General features: G+C 42.9%; 1 protein-coding gene across 3 annotated transcripts in view; it reads right to left on the reverse strand.

Moving 5' to 3' along the window:
* Window positions 1–233: 233 nt before the first annotated feature.
* Window positions 234–16,619, reverse strand: part of ZBTB8B (zinc finger and BTB domain containing 8B) — a 33,738-nt gene continuing 17,352 nt past the window's right edge. For all 3 annotated transcript variants that reach the window (XM_003812968.5, XM_055103004.2, XM_034960385.3), the window contains one exon: window positions 234–13,556. In XM_003812968.5, the coding sequence (XP_003813016.3) occupies window positions 13,239–13,556 (318 nt within the window). In that variant the 3' untranslated portion in view covers window positions 234–13,238. The remainder of the gene's footprint in view (window positions 13,557–16,619) is intronic.

Raw genomic sequence — 16,619 nt, forward strand, 5'->3', positions numbered from 1 at the left:
CAGCCTGGGTGACAGAGCGAGATCCTGTCTCAAAAAAATAAAAAGTATTCTCAAAACTTTTTAATTTTATTTTTATTTATTTTTTGTGAGACTGAGTCTCGCTCTGTTGTCCAGGCTGGAGTACAATGGCGCAATCCCGGCTCACTGCAACCTCTGCCTCCTGGGTTCAAGTGATTCTCCTGCCTCAGCCTCCCAAGTACCTGGGATTACAGGCACCCGCCACCACGCTCAGCTAATTTTTTTGTATTTTTAATAGAGACGAGGTTTCACCAGGTTAGCCAGGCTGGTCTGGAACTCCTGATCTCAGGTGATCCACCTGCCTCGGCCTCCCAAAGTGCTGGGATTACAGGCGTGAGCCACCATGCCCGGCCTTATTTTTAGTTTTTGAGACAGGGTCTCACTTTGTTGTCCAGGCTAGAGTGTGGTGGTGCAATCATGGCTCACTGCAGCCTCGATTTCTTGGGCTCACGTGAGCCTCCCACCTCAGCCTCCAGAGTAGCTGTGACTACAGGCACGTGCCACCACACCCAGCTAATTTTTGTATTTTTTGTAGAGGCGGGGTTTCACCATGTTGTCCAGGCTGGTCTTGAACTGGTGAGCTCATGTGATCAGCCTGCCTCGGCCTTCCCAAAGTGCTGGGATTCAGGCGTGAGCCACTGTGTCCAGCCTATTCTCAAACTTTAGTTTGCATCAGAATCTCCCTAGATGATGCCGATCCTGCTGGTTCCGAGACCACACTTTACGAATCATTGCTTTAAGCTTGTTTGAGTGTCTGTTCTTTGAAGCCAAATGTGCCCTAACCAAGACAGGTTATCTGGATTCCCTCTGTGAGGTTTGGTGCTGAATTGTAGGTGTCAGGAAAACTGAAATCCCAGCTGCCTCTAGTGTTAACCCTTAGAGCCCATCCAGCAGGGACTCAACCTCTCTTGCTCCTGCCTGGGCCACACCTGTACTGAGAACACCCTGAGGACATGCAGTATTGCGGAAGTGCAGGGCAATGCCCCTGCCCTCCAGCTGGCATCAGGTGTTTAAAGCATTGCAGCAGTATTTAAATTAAAAAAAAAAAAAGCAGTACAGTTTGAACTCCTAGCATCTCACCAAGATTATAGATCATGCTCAGTTTCTGCATGTAGCTCTCAAATGGAAGGCTTAGGCATACTTCCTTGGAGCTGAGCCAAGTGACCATCTTTCTCCTGGCCAGATCCTTCTAGTGACTTCTCTAAAAAAACTTCATACAGATCAGCGGTGCCCACTCCACTGACCTTCATACATACCAGACATGTTTAAATCCTAGTGATGCTCACAGATTGGTCCAAAGTAGGGACTTATTCTACCTCCATCATCCCTACATAAGGAATAAAAGATCTCCTGTCCCACCCAACATCATAGGTAGGCAATTCTCTGTGAAGGGCCAGATAGTAAATATGTTAGGCTTTGTGGATAAAGGTGTCTGTAGCAACCACTCACCTTTGTCATCGATGGCATAAACAATGACAAAAAGGAATGGATGTGCCTGTCTTCCAATATAACTTTATTTACCAAAAAAACAGGCAGCAAGCAGGATTTAGCCTAACCCCTGTTCTACCTAGTAGCTTTTTTTCCTATTACTAAATGAAGTTAATGAGTCTTTAAACAGATGGAAACATATTTAGTGTTAGCAGTTCTATATTATTATGGGAATCCTTTAAAAATTTATAGGCTATACATGTTTTTCTTAAGAGCAGGCAGCGAGCCCAGCTAATCTTAAATAAACCCAGCCTCAACATTTAAAAAAATGTAAAATTATATCAATACATTGCTGAAACTAAACCAATTTTGTCTTCAAAAGAGAAATATTTGAAACTGTTGTTTAAGCAGAAATAATTTTTAAAATAAAAATATGCACATATGTCTTAAAGATTTATATAAAAAATGGAATGCCAAACAACTGAAAGGAGAAATCAGATTTAGATTATATCCACGAATTTATTCTCTCGTAATTTTAGTTCTTTATATATAAAAAAGTAAAAACAGCAAAACAATACAACCTGGGCAACACTGACCTATATAAACAGACCTGGTACATTACCACTTAAAAACCAATTCAATTCCAAAAAGCAGAAACTGTCTTACTTGTTAAACAAGGTATCAGTTGCTATTTTTTTAATGGTCAAGATGATTTCCAACTCTGGCTCCTCTTTTTAATAAATATGTTTTGACAAGTGCCTTTGTAATGAACTAATCCATTTGCAAACTTGGCAGGCAAAGATAAAGTCAGTTTCTGTTTTTCTTCCGAGAGCTGTTGGACAGTGTGTAACTGTAGAGCTCGGCACGTAGAATGGCTGCACTTCCTGTGATTTTTGAGTTGTCTGCCTTACTTTTTTCATACATTGCATCATCAATTACCCATTCATCAGACAGTAGTCAGTCTTCTTTCACAGAATCTAAAATGTCCCAGCTTGGGATAGTCTGCCAGAAATTGTCTCGTATTACTAAATTGTTGGTCCTAAGACCGTGGGACAAAAAAGTAGGAAAAACGGTTTGATGGAAGCTTCTTCTGTTTAGAGCTCTAATAGTTCTCTTTATTTTGTGGGGTTATTTTTTTCCTTAACTAAAATCTTGTCCATAAAATTCTCCATTAGAATTTTATATAAAATAATTGCCCTGAGAAAAACAGTTAACTAAAATTATGAAGGGTTATTAACTCATTAATGTGAGACGATCCTCAATTCCTTATTGCATTCATTCAATTAAAAAAAACCCTTTTTTTTTGAGACAGGGTCTCATTCTGTTGCCCACGCTGGAGTGTGGTGACATGATCCTAGTTCACTGCAGCTTTGAACTTCTGGGCTCAAGCAATCCTCCTGCCTCAGCTTTTGGAGTAGCTGGGACTACAGGTGTACACTACCACACCCAGCTAACACACTCATTCTAAAGAAACTGTTTTAACTATTTTAACCTTAGCCATTTTAAATTTACAGGTACCAAATTCAGGTCAGCTTCAAATTTGGGACGGTACAGAAAATAGTTAAATTGTATTTGTTTCCGAGGACAAAATGAGCAACAGAGGAACAAAGGACTTTTTCTTGAACCTAGCTGAGGCCACTCCTATTCTAAACTTGTAACTAGGGTGTTTCAATCTGACTGTATATAAATCAAAACAAAAATTTAGCTTGAGATTATTTCCATTTACTCCCAGGTTGATTTAACCAAATTAAAGATAATTTGCATTTTTGATGGCCCTAAGTTAATTTTAATCCCAAACTAGATAAATACTTCATTAAAAACCAGGAATACTGCATCTAGGTATTTTTAGATTAAGTGGCTAATCTGTTTTGCTAATAATTCTTATATATAATTGCAGCCCTTTAAATAAAACTAGCTTTTGTAGTAGACTGATTAAAATCCACTGAGTCAAGAAATACCTAAGAATACATTTTTACTCAATACCATCTTATCATGTGGGCTGCTGACTTAAAAATATGTGGTTTTCTGTTTCAAATAAGATTGTTCTTGTTACATTCCCTGAATCACACCCAATTTATATTTCAAAAATCAGTTAGAGGCCGGACATGGTGGCTCACACCTGTAATCTCAGCGCTTTGGAAGGCTGAGGCGGGCATATCACCTGAGGTTAGGAGTTCGAGACCAGCCTGACCAAAATGGTGAAACCCCATCTCTTCTAAACATACAAAAATTAGCCGGGCATGGTGGCATACCTCTGTAATCCCAGCTACTCAGGAGGCTGAGGCATGAGAACTCTTTGAACTCTGGAGGCGGAGATTGCAGTGGGCCGAGATTGCACCACTGCACTCCAGCCTGGGTGACAGAGTGGAACTCTGTCTCAAAAAAGAAAGAAGGAAAAAGAATCAGCGAGGTTGGAAAAAATCACTTCAAGTTAATAATATATATATTTTTACTTTTGAAACTTTTTATAAGTAAAATGAATACATTACAATCAAACACAGAACACATATTAAGTGGACAATAAATATTTTAATTTGCCTTTTGTGTGTATGTGAGTGTGAGTGTGTTCCATGGTGGTTTATGTTTTAGATATGTGTGGTGTTACAGGACAAAGAAATTAACTCCCCCATGCTCAAAATGTGATTTCCCCCTCCCTGTCTAAGCATTGCAAGAATGCAGACCATAATCACACAATGCATACTTTATCATATGAGGCCAAAACAGCATTTTCCTCTCCTGTGCCTCTGGTCTGATGGATACCCAGGGAAACAAATGTTATCTATGAATGGTCTTTTCTGCCTGCCCAAACATGTCTGTCTATTATCAGGACTGGCCTGGCAGGACCTGGTTTCTGATCCTAACCAGCTGTGTGAGAACTAGAAACGTCATTTCATCTGTCACATGGAGTTGGACTAGACTATCTCTCCTGTCCCTTCTAACTTTCAAATCTCTTGATTTAATGGTTCTGTCCTATATGTATCCTGATTTCTTTTTTTCTTTTTTTTTTTTTTTTTGAGATGGAGTTTTGCTCTCGTTGCCCAGGCTGAAGTGCAGTGGTGTGATCTCAGCTCACTGCAACCTCCGCCTCCTGGGCTCAAGCAATTCTCCTTCCTCAGCTTCCCAAGTAGCTGGAATTACAGGCTAATTTTGTATATTTTTAGTAGAGATGGGGTTTCACCATGTTGGTCAGGCTGGTCTCAAACTCCTGACCTCAAGGGATCCACCCGCCTTAGCCTCCCAAAATGCTGGGATTACAGGCGTAAGCCCCCATGCCTGGCATGTATCCTGATTTCTGGGGTATTAATTAGTTCACATGGCCAGCCAAGACCCACTCCAGATGCAGTGGGGCTCCTCCCCATCTGTCACAGTACACTGGATCAACATAATGGGAAGTTATCTGTTGTTGTCATTTCATTTTTACTTGAAAAATAATTTACATACTATATTATTTTTTAAATAAGAAAACCATATTATTATTATTTTTTATTTTTTTGAGATGGAGTCTCACTCCGTCGCCCAGGCTGGAGTGCAGTGGCACTATCTCAGCTCACTGCAACCTCTACCTCCCGAGTTCAAGCGATTCTCCTGTTTTGTATTTTTAGTAGAGACGGAGTTTCACCATGTTGGCCAGGCTGGTCTTTAACTCCTGACCTCAGGTGATCCACCCCCGTTGACCTCCCAAAGTGCTGGGATTACAGGCGTGAGCCACTGCTCCCGGCCAGAAAACCATACTATTTTTTAAAAAAGAAAACCACCCAGTCAGGCACAGTGGCTCACGCCTGTAATCCCAGCACTTTGGGAGGCTGAGGCAGGCAGATCACGAGGTCAGGAGATCAAGACCATCCTGGTCAACATGGTGACACGCCATCTCTTATAAAATACAAAAAATTAGCTGGGCATGGTGGCACACACCTGTAGTGCCAGCTACTCGGGAGGCTGAGGCAGGGGAATCACTTGAACCTGGGATACGGAGGTTGCAGTGAGCCAAGATCGCGCCACTGCACTCCAGCCTGGCGACAGAGTGAGAGTCCGTCAAAAAAACAAAAAAAAACAAACCTGATGCATATTTCCTAAAGACTACAACATTCTGATATTCTATGTATAGTATATATTTTTGCATAACTGAATAAAACACATAATTTAACCACTGTTAGTGACCAAAGCCACCATGTTTGAGAAAAGGCAATAAATTTCAGCAACTGTTTAAACTGCTTATAAATATAGTATGCCAAAGCTGGAAGTTTACTGGATAGGAAGAGTAGCTTAGACAGAAAGCGTCTCTGAGGCTCTATGACTGGCTAGGTACCCGACCCACGCGTTCTCAGAGTACCCTGTGCTTGTCCCTATTGTCACAGCCAACATGCCATGTTATAACTGCCAGTCTCTGTGATTACACACTGCAGGCTCCTTGAGGGCAGGGATGGTGCTGGTTCACTGAAGTACCCTTCGTGCTTGACATACAGTAAAGACTCCATAAATAATTGTTTGATAACTACTGAATGAGTAACCAGCCATCTTCACTCATTGATCTGCTGGGAGCAACAGAAGCAGGCAAGAGTAGCACCACATGACACAGGAATAAGAGGCACGGTTTCCAAGAGCAGGCCGGACGCAGTGACTCACGCCTGTAATCCCAGCACTTTGGGAGGCAGAGGCGGATTGCCTGAGGTCAGGCCGAGATCAGCCTGACCAACATGGTGAAACCCTATCTCTACTAAAAATACAAAAATTAGCCGGGCGTGGTGGCGGGCGCCTGTAATCCCAGCTACTCAGGAGGCTGAGACAGGAGAATCGCTTCAATCCAGGAGGTGGAGGTTGTGGTGAGCCAAGATTGCGCCACTGCACTCCAGCCTGGCAACAAGAGCGAAACTCCATCTTTAAAAAAAAAAAAAAAAAAAAAAAGGCACGGTTACCAAGAGCCTGTGTTTGGTGTTTGCCAGATGGCCAAAGGCTCCCATCAAAATATGACTGATGGAATACTCAGACATGTCCATTCAATAATGTCCCTACAGTACAACATACTATACTCACCTATTATGAGTGACACCAAAGGATACATGATATTTTGGCTAGGATCATTTTGACTGTTAAGCCAACTCTTACACACACCTTACCAAAATTTGCAAACTGTCTATTAATCACAAGCAACTAAGCACCAACAACACTATTCAAGAAGGGAAAAATGAGTTAGGGTGGGTTATATTTTACTAGGAAATTCCTCTGGCTATATTCTATAGGAATTAGGTGTAATATCCGTTATGCAATTGCTTAGCATAGTGTTTGGCAAAGTATTAACAAAGCCTCTTTCCCTTCTGCATGAGAATTTTACCTTTGTTAACTTTCTAGCTCTGTTCCCCTGGCAACCTAATAAAAATTCATATGTCAACTGCTAGGCAATGTTACATATGGTAGACATGATGCCCAATTGGTAAACTGCATCTGGACTGGGAGAACTATAAATGCCTGATAGGAAGCCTCAGCTCTGGGCATCCCTAAGTACAGTGACGCTTGGAACAGGCATGTCTTTTATAGGGACACTGGAGGCCATGTCTATGAAGCTGTTATAAGAGATACTTGTTCCTGTGGGACAAGGGGCTCTTAAGCCGGGGAAGCTTCCATACTTGCCCCATGTAGATCTGTCTCCTTGCACCTGCACTATGCCACACAGACAGCTGCAGAGACTTTCAGAGAAGAGCAACTGGTTCTGCCTTGCTAGTAAGCAGTGCTTCCCATTCTATATCCTTTTAAGTGAATCTGATGCCAAGTGTGGCAGTTTATAAATTTGAATGTTTCTAAACCTTCAGTTGGGCCTAAGACCCTTGGAGGGCACTGCAGTACTATTTGCATGTTTTTCTGATGGCAGTAGATGCTCCTCAGGGGCTATGGATGGTAAAAGATGTGAAACTGTTTGGTATGTTTTTCTACTTCCAAAAAAATCCTGACCATACCCTTCACTGTATGCATGACAGATAATCCATATCCATTACATGTCACCAAGACCTGTATATGAAATTGATGCCTTCCTTCAAAATCCCCAAGCTTGTTACTACTAAATCTTCCTCATCAAAGCACATAATCCCTGCCCTAAGCTCCACTGATTAACTGACAAAGGTCCAGAAATCAAATGATGGATATAAAAATTGCCCCCCCCCAAAACCACAATTGTCAATGAAGAATTGGCAGTAGTAAAATAATCTACCTGGAGGGTCAAGACGGATGCTAAATGTTCTCCTTCGGTTATGAAGTTTCCATGTCATCCAATCATGCAGTCGTGTGAGTTACTGTCACCTTTTAAAACTAGGATATATTTAGGCCGGGCGCGGTGGCTCACGCCTGTAATCCTAGCACTTTGGGAGGCCGAGGCGGGTGGATCACAAGGTCAGGATATTGAGACTATCCTGGCTAACATGGTGAAACCCCGTCTCTACTAAAAATACAAAAAATTAGCTGGGCATGGTGGCAGGTGCCTGTAGTCCCAGCTACTCAGGAGGCTGAGGCAGGAGAATGGCGTGAACCCAGGAGGCGGAGCTTGCAGTGAGCCGAGATTGTGCCACTGCACTCCAGCCTGGGCAACAGAGCGAGACTCCGTCTCAAAAAAAAAAAGAAAAAGAAAAACAACAACAACAACAAAAACTAGGACATGTTTAGGAACCAACCAAACTACTCTGACCCCAAAACACTTTTCATTTTTCTCTACAGAAACATCATTTGAAGAAAAGAATTCAAATTTCCAGCACTACAATGAAAGGTTTGTGGAACACAGTACTGTTGAGTGGAGAGAACTACAAAACCAACAGAAATCAATGAAAACAGTGCCCATGATATGCACCTGAATAAAGTGTCCCTTTATCAGGTTAGAAGATAGTGTGATCACATCAAAACACAAGGCAAGCTGCAAGAGACCAGCAACAACAGGAAGCACAGTGGGAATGCTCAAAACAGAGCATAATAGGAACTTCTCACCCATCCCAACCCTTTGCCCCTCCCTACCCCATTACACTAGACTTCACAGAGATCATTCTCTTAATGCACAAGGGACACACACAAGAAAAATCTAGAGTTCCAAATAAAACAGTCTGAGTTCAGTTAACCAAAAGCCACTCCACTCTTTCCTACGGCTCCCAGAATCAGTGCATGCAGCCCTACCTGTTGTCTTTCTCTCCCTGGGGTTTGTCACGACATCAATGAACAATAACAAAAAAACCCATCTCAGTATTCCAAACCACCAGAATACTAAATTCCATAACATGTTGCAGAACACTAGGTCAGCAGCTTCCTTAAGGAATATTCAAATTCTGGTGGCCACCAAAATACTTACATCAGAATGGCATCTTTCTGCCAAATGATCAGAATCATGATGCACTATGTCATTTCTTAATTATTATAGGTAAGGCCCTATTTACATTCCTTCTCAACTTTTGAGAAGGGGGTCCTCATCCCCCAAGAGAAATAACTTCCCAAGAATGCCATTTTGGAATTCCATTACAAGTAAGAGTCCTGTTCCCATTCATGCAATACATCTAATATGAGACAAAAATATCCCTTTGTGAACTTGGGTGGAATGTGCCAGAATAGAAACTAAACCACTAACGGTCTGTGTTGGGCTCAACTGTAAATTTACTTAGTATAAAAATATCACCAACCCCACAAATTAAACCTCAAAGACACTGTGATTATAAATACTGACCACCTAATGTGAATATAAATTTAAAAGAGGACCAATTTATGATCTGATAGTCTAGACAGAGGAAGTATCTCCTTTAAAAGTGATAGAACTCAATGATCCAGTTATTGCCAGTGCCTATATACAAACTCCAAATAGTCCACCAGAAATGCAACAATCTGAGATATTACGAAAGAAAGAGAATCATTTAAACATTAGGTGTCACATTCTGTTTTCTTCCCAGTGATTCTGCTACTTTAAAAATTAACAAAATGATCAGAACCTAGTAATGATTCTGGGTGTATGAATGAGTCAGAATTTTCTAAGTTTCCACATTATAAACCTAAATCAGATCTTGGGCAAGCTATGAACCATCTGGCCTCAGCGCTTCATTTTACTAATCCACTATTTTCTAAAATTTGCGAGAGTATAAGGGGCTACTAAATATTATGAAGGTCAGCCAGGCACGGTGGCTCACGCCTGTAATCCCAGCACTTTGGGAGGCTGAGGCAGGCGGATCACTTGAGGTCAGGAGTTCAAGACCAGCCTGGCCAACATGGTGAAACCCCATTTCTACTAAAAATACAAAAATTGGCCAGGCGTGGTGGCGCGTGCCTATAATCCCAACTACTCAAGAGGCTGAGACAGAAGAATCTCTTGAACCTGGGAGGTGGAGGTTGCAGTGAGCCGAGATCACGCCATTGCACTCCAGCCTGGGTGACAAAGATGAAACTCCATCTCAAAATAAATAAATAAATACATAAAATAAAATTAAAAATAAATAAATATTATGCAGGTAAAAGGTAGCTTAAAATAGAACACAAAATTAAGTCCACTCATTAAAGATCCTTTAAAAAATCCTACTTTATCTTACAGCAGAGTTTCTCAACATTGGTATTACTGACATTTTGAATTGGAGAATTCATTGTTGTGGGGACTGTCCTGTGCATTTCAGGATGTTTGGCAGCTTCCCTGGCCTCTACCCACTAGATGCCAGTAGCCACCTGCAAGGCACGAAATCACCCCCAACTGAGAATCACTGTCCTACAGTGAGATCTCTAATGTAAAATGTTTTACCCAGGGATATGAAGAGGTCACGGAATCACTGAAGAGGATCATAGCTCCACTGGAGAAAGCAGGCAAAGAGGCTGAACTATGAGGTAGAAAAGTCATTAAAACATCAGAGATAATTTAAACAGAGAAAGCAAAAATATCAAACACTGTTCCTGGCCAAGTAAATCTTCTACACATCCATTTAGGTTTCCTTTTTGCTGAGATCCCTCTTTTAAAATAACAGCAAATATATGTATACATTTTTGGAGACAGTTTCGCTCTTGTTGCCCAGGCTGGAGTGCAGTGGTGTGATGTCGGCTCACCGCAACCTCCGCCTCCTGGGTTCAAGCGATTCTCCTGCCTCAGCCTCCTGAGTAGCTGGAATTACAGGCATGCGCCACCATGCCTGGCTAATTTTGTATTTTTAGTAGAGACGGGGTTTCTCCATGTTGGCCAGGCTGGTCTTGAACTTCCGACCTCAGGTGATCCACCTGCCTTGGCCTCCCAAAGTGTTGGGATTACAGGCGTGAGCCACTGCGCCTGGCCACAGCTAGTATTTTTATTTCAGATAAGACAAATATCTCTGGTCCCTGATAATTTTCAATGAGTAACTCTTGATCTAGAATATTTTTCTTTTATTTATTTATTTTATTATTATTTTTTTGAGACAAGGTCTCACACTGTTGCCCAGGCTGGAGTGGAGTGGCACGATTCCAGCTCACTGCAACCTTTTCCAGGCTCAAGTGTTCCTCTCGCCACAGCCTCCTGAGTAGCTGGGATTACAGGCACATGCCACCACTCCTGACTAATTTTTGTATTTTTGCTAGAGACGGGGTTTCGCCATGTTGGTCAGGCTGGTATCGAACTCCTGACCTCAAGTGTTCCATCTGCCTTGGCCTCCCAAAGTGCTAGGATTATAGGCATGAGCCACCGCACACAGCCAAGAATGATATTTATCGAACTACCTGTGATAAGAGAAGTTTTAAATTTTCCATTCTACTGCAGACCAATACGTGGTCCTGCTGTACAGGCTGGTATCCAGCCTCTGCACCATGTGGCCCTCTAGCTGACCCGAACTGAACTGGTCCATACCTCACTCAAGAAGACAAAGCCATGAGTCACAGCAATGTCAAAGTGTTATCAACATTTCTATATGTGTATTCTTAATTTCTGACTTTCCTTGTAGCAGACTGGTAGAAAACAGTTTACAGAACAGGGCCTCTCTGTGGGCCAGAGTTTGAGTTGCACTGTTCCAGTTTTAACTACTATTGAGAAGTACGACTTAAACACCTGTCTAATGCTTTGGCTAACATTTACAAGCCAATTTATAATGTTTTTGACTTTTTTGTTGTTCAAGAGGTAGAAATAAAAGTGACTTTTACCACCTTTTGAAAGACAACTACACTTAAAGGAAGACAAGAAGATTTCTTTTAAAATCCATTTTGGATATTTTAACATAAGACAAAATTATGGAAATTGCCTTCAATTACATTCCGAATTCCTAACACTGCCTGCCCTTTAGCCCTTTAAAGAGTTCAGCCTCTTTTGTTACAATAATTGTGTGGCTGGAAAGTGGGTGAAAGGTAGACTGCTTTTAAAAACCTGTTCTGCTACTAACCTTCCCTTTCCCTCATGAAGATCTTTTAAAAGATGAACATTTTAGAAATGTTACTTGGCATTATGGGCTTATACTTTCCCTCCAATTAAAGTTCTAGGCAAGGAGGTAGAAGGCAGGACTCAACTCCAAAGGCCGGACTCGGACACGGACCAAATTGAGGACTAGCTAAAACAGGGCAGTGGTGGGAGGGTGGTGCAGGAAGCAGATTTCCATAAGAAACACTTATCACTGTGCCATGTCAATTACCATTGCCATGGCAACACCTGGAAGTCACTGCCCCTTATCATGGCAACCACCCAGCGGCTTGGAAGTTACCACCATTTTCCTAAATATGGCTGCATAATCTGCCCCTTAGTTTGCATGTAACTAAAAGTGGGTATAAATATAAGTGCCGACCTGCCTCTGAGCTGCTACTCTGGGCACACTGCCTATGGTGTAGCCCTGCTCCACGAGGAGCAGCCCCTTAGCTGCTGTTGGGCACTGCTGCTTCAATACAAGCTGCTGTCTAACACCACTGGCTTGCCCTTGAATTCTTTCCTGGGTGAAGCCAAGAACTCCTCTGGGCTAAGCCCCAATTTTTGGGCTCATCTGCCCTGCATCACCATAAACTAAGTAAAAGAATGCCAGAGGCAGCTACATTTCCAAGTTACACAGCTCCAACTTTTGGAAATTGCTGGAAAAAGTAGGGGAGCATTTTGAGTTTTGCCCAAATGAGTTGTTTTATGATAACAGAACAGGTTGTATGTGTAGAATCGTCAAATGCCAAACCAGACAGGGAAACCATCCAGACCTGGGGTCATAGCCTCCCTTCTCAGGGCTAACTTAAAATTTAATTCAACTGGGCAAGTCAGGATGCCATAATGAGCCTTTCAGATCATTCCCATGTTCGTCTGCCCATAAGTATTCCAAGCCTTTAAAATTGTTCTAGATTTAGGGAGTACCTTTTATGATCATGTAGCCAGACCGCCCTGCCTGCTTTATATCAGTGAAGGTTTCTCTTTAATACTTTGCCAGAAAATTGAATTCATTAGGAAAGGCTTGGCAAAGGTAAACTTGATCCCAAAACTTAATGGTTTTTAGAGAAAGAGGATGATAACAAAGGAATGCAGAGGACTGAATCAATATAAAAACAAGCCTGGAGATTTTCTTATCTTTCTCCTAACCAGAGTTTGGACACACAGCAAGAAAAACAGGAGACCTCAGGGCCTGCCTTGACTCACTCAGAATTAAGGAGTGGCCAGCAAAGCCCTCAGAAACCAAGGGCACCACACAAAAAGGTTATCTGTCCTTTGAGTCACAAAATCCAACCTCTATCAGATAGTCTAATAAAAATGCACATATAATAACAGTGAAAAAATGTTCCTCTCAGGGTTCCACAAAATTGGACAAATGGTATCTTTCAACAACAGAATGAGCACTAACAAGTTTTAAAACCTCCTCTTCCCCACCAATTTATTGCTACGTAAGTGTCTCTCGGTCTGATAAGTTTGGCTGAATTTGTGGTTTGTCATCAGAATCATCTCCAGCAGGGTCATTTTCCTCACCCGACTCCACATAGATTGGCCAGTCATTGTCTGTGTCGCTCTTTTCTTGGCTTTCAGATGAAGCCTCCACCAAGCTAAGGTTGATGGGCATCAAATCATCATCATCATCGGGTGTGTCTGTAACGCAGGTGCAGCTGTCACACAGCCCGAAGCGCCGCAGCCCCTGGGACAGGTGACTCGTGAATGTTCTCCTGCAGCCCTTGCAGATGATTGGACGGTTGGATCTGTGGACCTGTAATCACAAGCAGACACAGTAGATGTCACAGAAAAGGAGATGAGTGTTTTCCACAAGGCCCCATGTGATCTGGCCCCTGCCTGATCCTCCCGATTCCTTTTTCAGCACTCCACCTGCATTCTCTGCCACAGTCTTTGTATTAGTCTGTTCTTGCACTGCTATAAAGAAATATCTGAGACTGGGTAATTTATAAAGAAAAGAGGTTTAATTGGCTCACAGTTCCACAGGCTGTACAGGAAGCATGATGCTGGCATCTGCTTGGCTTCTGGGGAGGCCTCAGGAAACTTACAATCGTGGCAGAAGACAAAGGGGGAGCCGGCACTTCACATGGCCAGAGTAGGGGGAAGAGAAAGAAGGGGGAGGTACCACATATTTTCAAACCACCAGATCTCATGAAAACTCACTATCACGATGACAGCACCAAGGAGGGATGGCATTAAACCATGAGAAACTGCCCCCATGATCCAACCACCTCCCACCAGGCCCCACTTCCAGCATTAGGGATTACATTTCAACATGAGATTTGAGTGGGGACAGAGATCCAAACCATATGAGTCTTCATCTTACCAAGGTTCTTTCTACCCCGGAGCCACCGGACACATGTGGGACATTCCCTTCTGCCCATCATCAACCCTTCACCCCTTATGAACACCTTGGAAGGAGGTCTTTCCTGATGCTCTAGGCCAGTTAGGGCCCCCACCTAGCGATTCTCACCCATACTTCTTCCTTTGTTGTACTTCTCACAAATTGTTCATAAAATTCACTAGAGTGGAAGCTCTAAGAGGGCAGGGACAGAGTCTGTCCCATTCCTTACTATATCCCTAGTGCTTGGCATACAAAAAGCACTCAAATGAAAGTGAATTGATTGGGATTTTTTTTTTTTTTTTCCAGAGACAGGGTCTTGCTCTGTCACCCAGGCTGGAGTGCAGTGACATGATAATAGCTCACTAAAGCCCTGAACTCCTGGGCTCAAGCAATCCTCCCCCTCCAGCCTCCCAAGCAGCTGGGACCACAGGCGCCCACATATCATCATGCCTGGCTAATTTTTTATTTCTTGTAGAGGTGGAGTCTCACTATGTTGCCCAGACTGGTCTTGAACTCCTGGCCTAAAGTGATCCTTCCACCTTGGCCTTGTAAGGTGTTGAGATTTCAAGCGTGAGCCACCATAGTTGGCCAGGATTTTCTTTTTTAGAGATGGGGTCTTGCTATCTTGCTATGTTGCCCAGGCTGGACTTGAACTCCTGGGCTCGAGTGATCCCCCTGCCTCAGTCTCCCAAGTAGCTGGGAATATAGGTGTGTGCCACTGCATCTGACTCTCATTAGGATTTTTGACATGGTTTTTTTTTCCCCTCTCATTGGACACCTTTGGTAATTGACATTTTATTTATTTTTATTTTTATTTTTATTAAAGTATACTTTAAGTTCTAGGGTACATGTGCACAACATGCAGGTTTGTTACATATGTATACACATGCCATGTTGGTGTGCTGCACCCATTAACTCGTCATTTACATTAGGTATTTCTCCTAATGCTGTCCTTCCCCCATCCCTCCACCCCTTGGATTGTTTAATTATTAGGAAGGCAGATTTGCTAGGGTAGACAGCTACATTCCTCAGATGTGCCAGCAGCTGCTTTGGGAACTATGTTTTTTGGTTGTTGTTGTTTTTTTTTTTTTTGAGACGCCGTCTTGCTCTGTCGCCCAAGCTGGAGAGCAGTGGCCCGATCTCGGCTCACTGCAACCTCTGCCTCCCAGGTTCAAGCAATTCTCCTGCCTCAGTCTCCTGAGGAGCTGGGACTACAGGCGCGTGCCACCAAGTCTGGCTCTTTTTTTTTTTTTTTTTTTTTTTGTATTTTTAGTAGATAAGGGGTTTCGCCACACTGGCCAGGCTGACCTCAAACTCCTGACCTCGGATGATCCGATGATCCATCCACCCCAGCCTCCCAAAGTGCTGGAATTACAGGTGTGAGCCACCGTGCTGGGCCTAGGAACTATCTTTTTAATGTGTACACTTTTCAGGAACTCCAGCCGATAGGGGCTCTGTGAACCAATCACAGCCTCTCTTCTAGAGAGCTCTGAGTGCAAGCAAGAGGCAGAGACGGGGAGAGGCTGATGCAGGAGAGCCACCCACAATTAGCGCAGTCCTAGTGGGTGGGAAGTGGCATCTCACTTTGATTTGCATTTACCCTATGAGTAATGATGTTGAGCATCTTTTCATGTGCTTATTGGCCATTTGTCTATCTTTTCCTGAGAAATATCTATTCAAATCCTTTGCCCAGGTTTAAATGAGTTATTCATCCTTTTACTATTGCATTATAAAAGTTCTTTATTCTGCATACTAGACACTTATCAGATATATCCCTTGCAAATATTTTCTCCCATTCTGAGGGTTTTCGTATTCTTTTTTTTTTTTTTTTTTTTTTTTTTTTGACACGGAGTCTCACTCTGTTACCAGGCTGGAGTGCAGTGGTGTGATCTTGGCTCACTGCAACCTCCACCTCCCGGGTTCAAGCAGTTCTCCTGCCTGAGCCTCCTGAGTAGCTGGGACTACAGATGCACACCACCACAGCTGGCTAATTTTTGTATTTTTAGTACAGACAGGGTTTCACCATGTTGGCCAGGATGGTCTCCATCTCTTGATCTTGTGATCTGCCCACCTCAGCCTCCCAAAGTGCTGGGATTACAGGTGTGAGCCCCTGGGCCCGGCCAGTTTTTGTATTCTTAAGAGCGTCCATTGAAGGTCAAACTATTTGTATGTTAGATTTTCCAAACACTGATTGTCTTGCTCAAAGACGATCATAACTGCACATGGTGGCTCATGCCTATAATCCCAGCACTTTGGGAGGCTGAGGCAGGCAGATCGCTTGAGCCCAGGAGTTCAAGACCAGCCTGGGCAACCTGGAAAAACCCTGTCTCTACAAAAAAACAAAAAACAACAACAAAAAAAAAACACGTTAGCTGGGCATGGTGGTGTGTGCCTGTAGTTCCAGCTACCTGCGTAGGGGCTCAGGTGAGAGAATCACCTGTGCCTTGGGAGGTCAAGGCTGCAGTGAGCTGTGAT

This window comes from Pan paniscus, chromosome 1, assembly GCF_029289425.2.
Source record: "Pan paniscus chromosome 1, NHGRI_mPanPan1-v2.0_pri, whole genome shotgun sequence".
Taxonomy (NCBI): domain Eukaryota; kingdom Metazoa; phylum Chordata; class Mammalia; order Primates; family Hominidae; genus Pan; species Pan paniscus.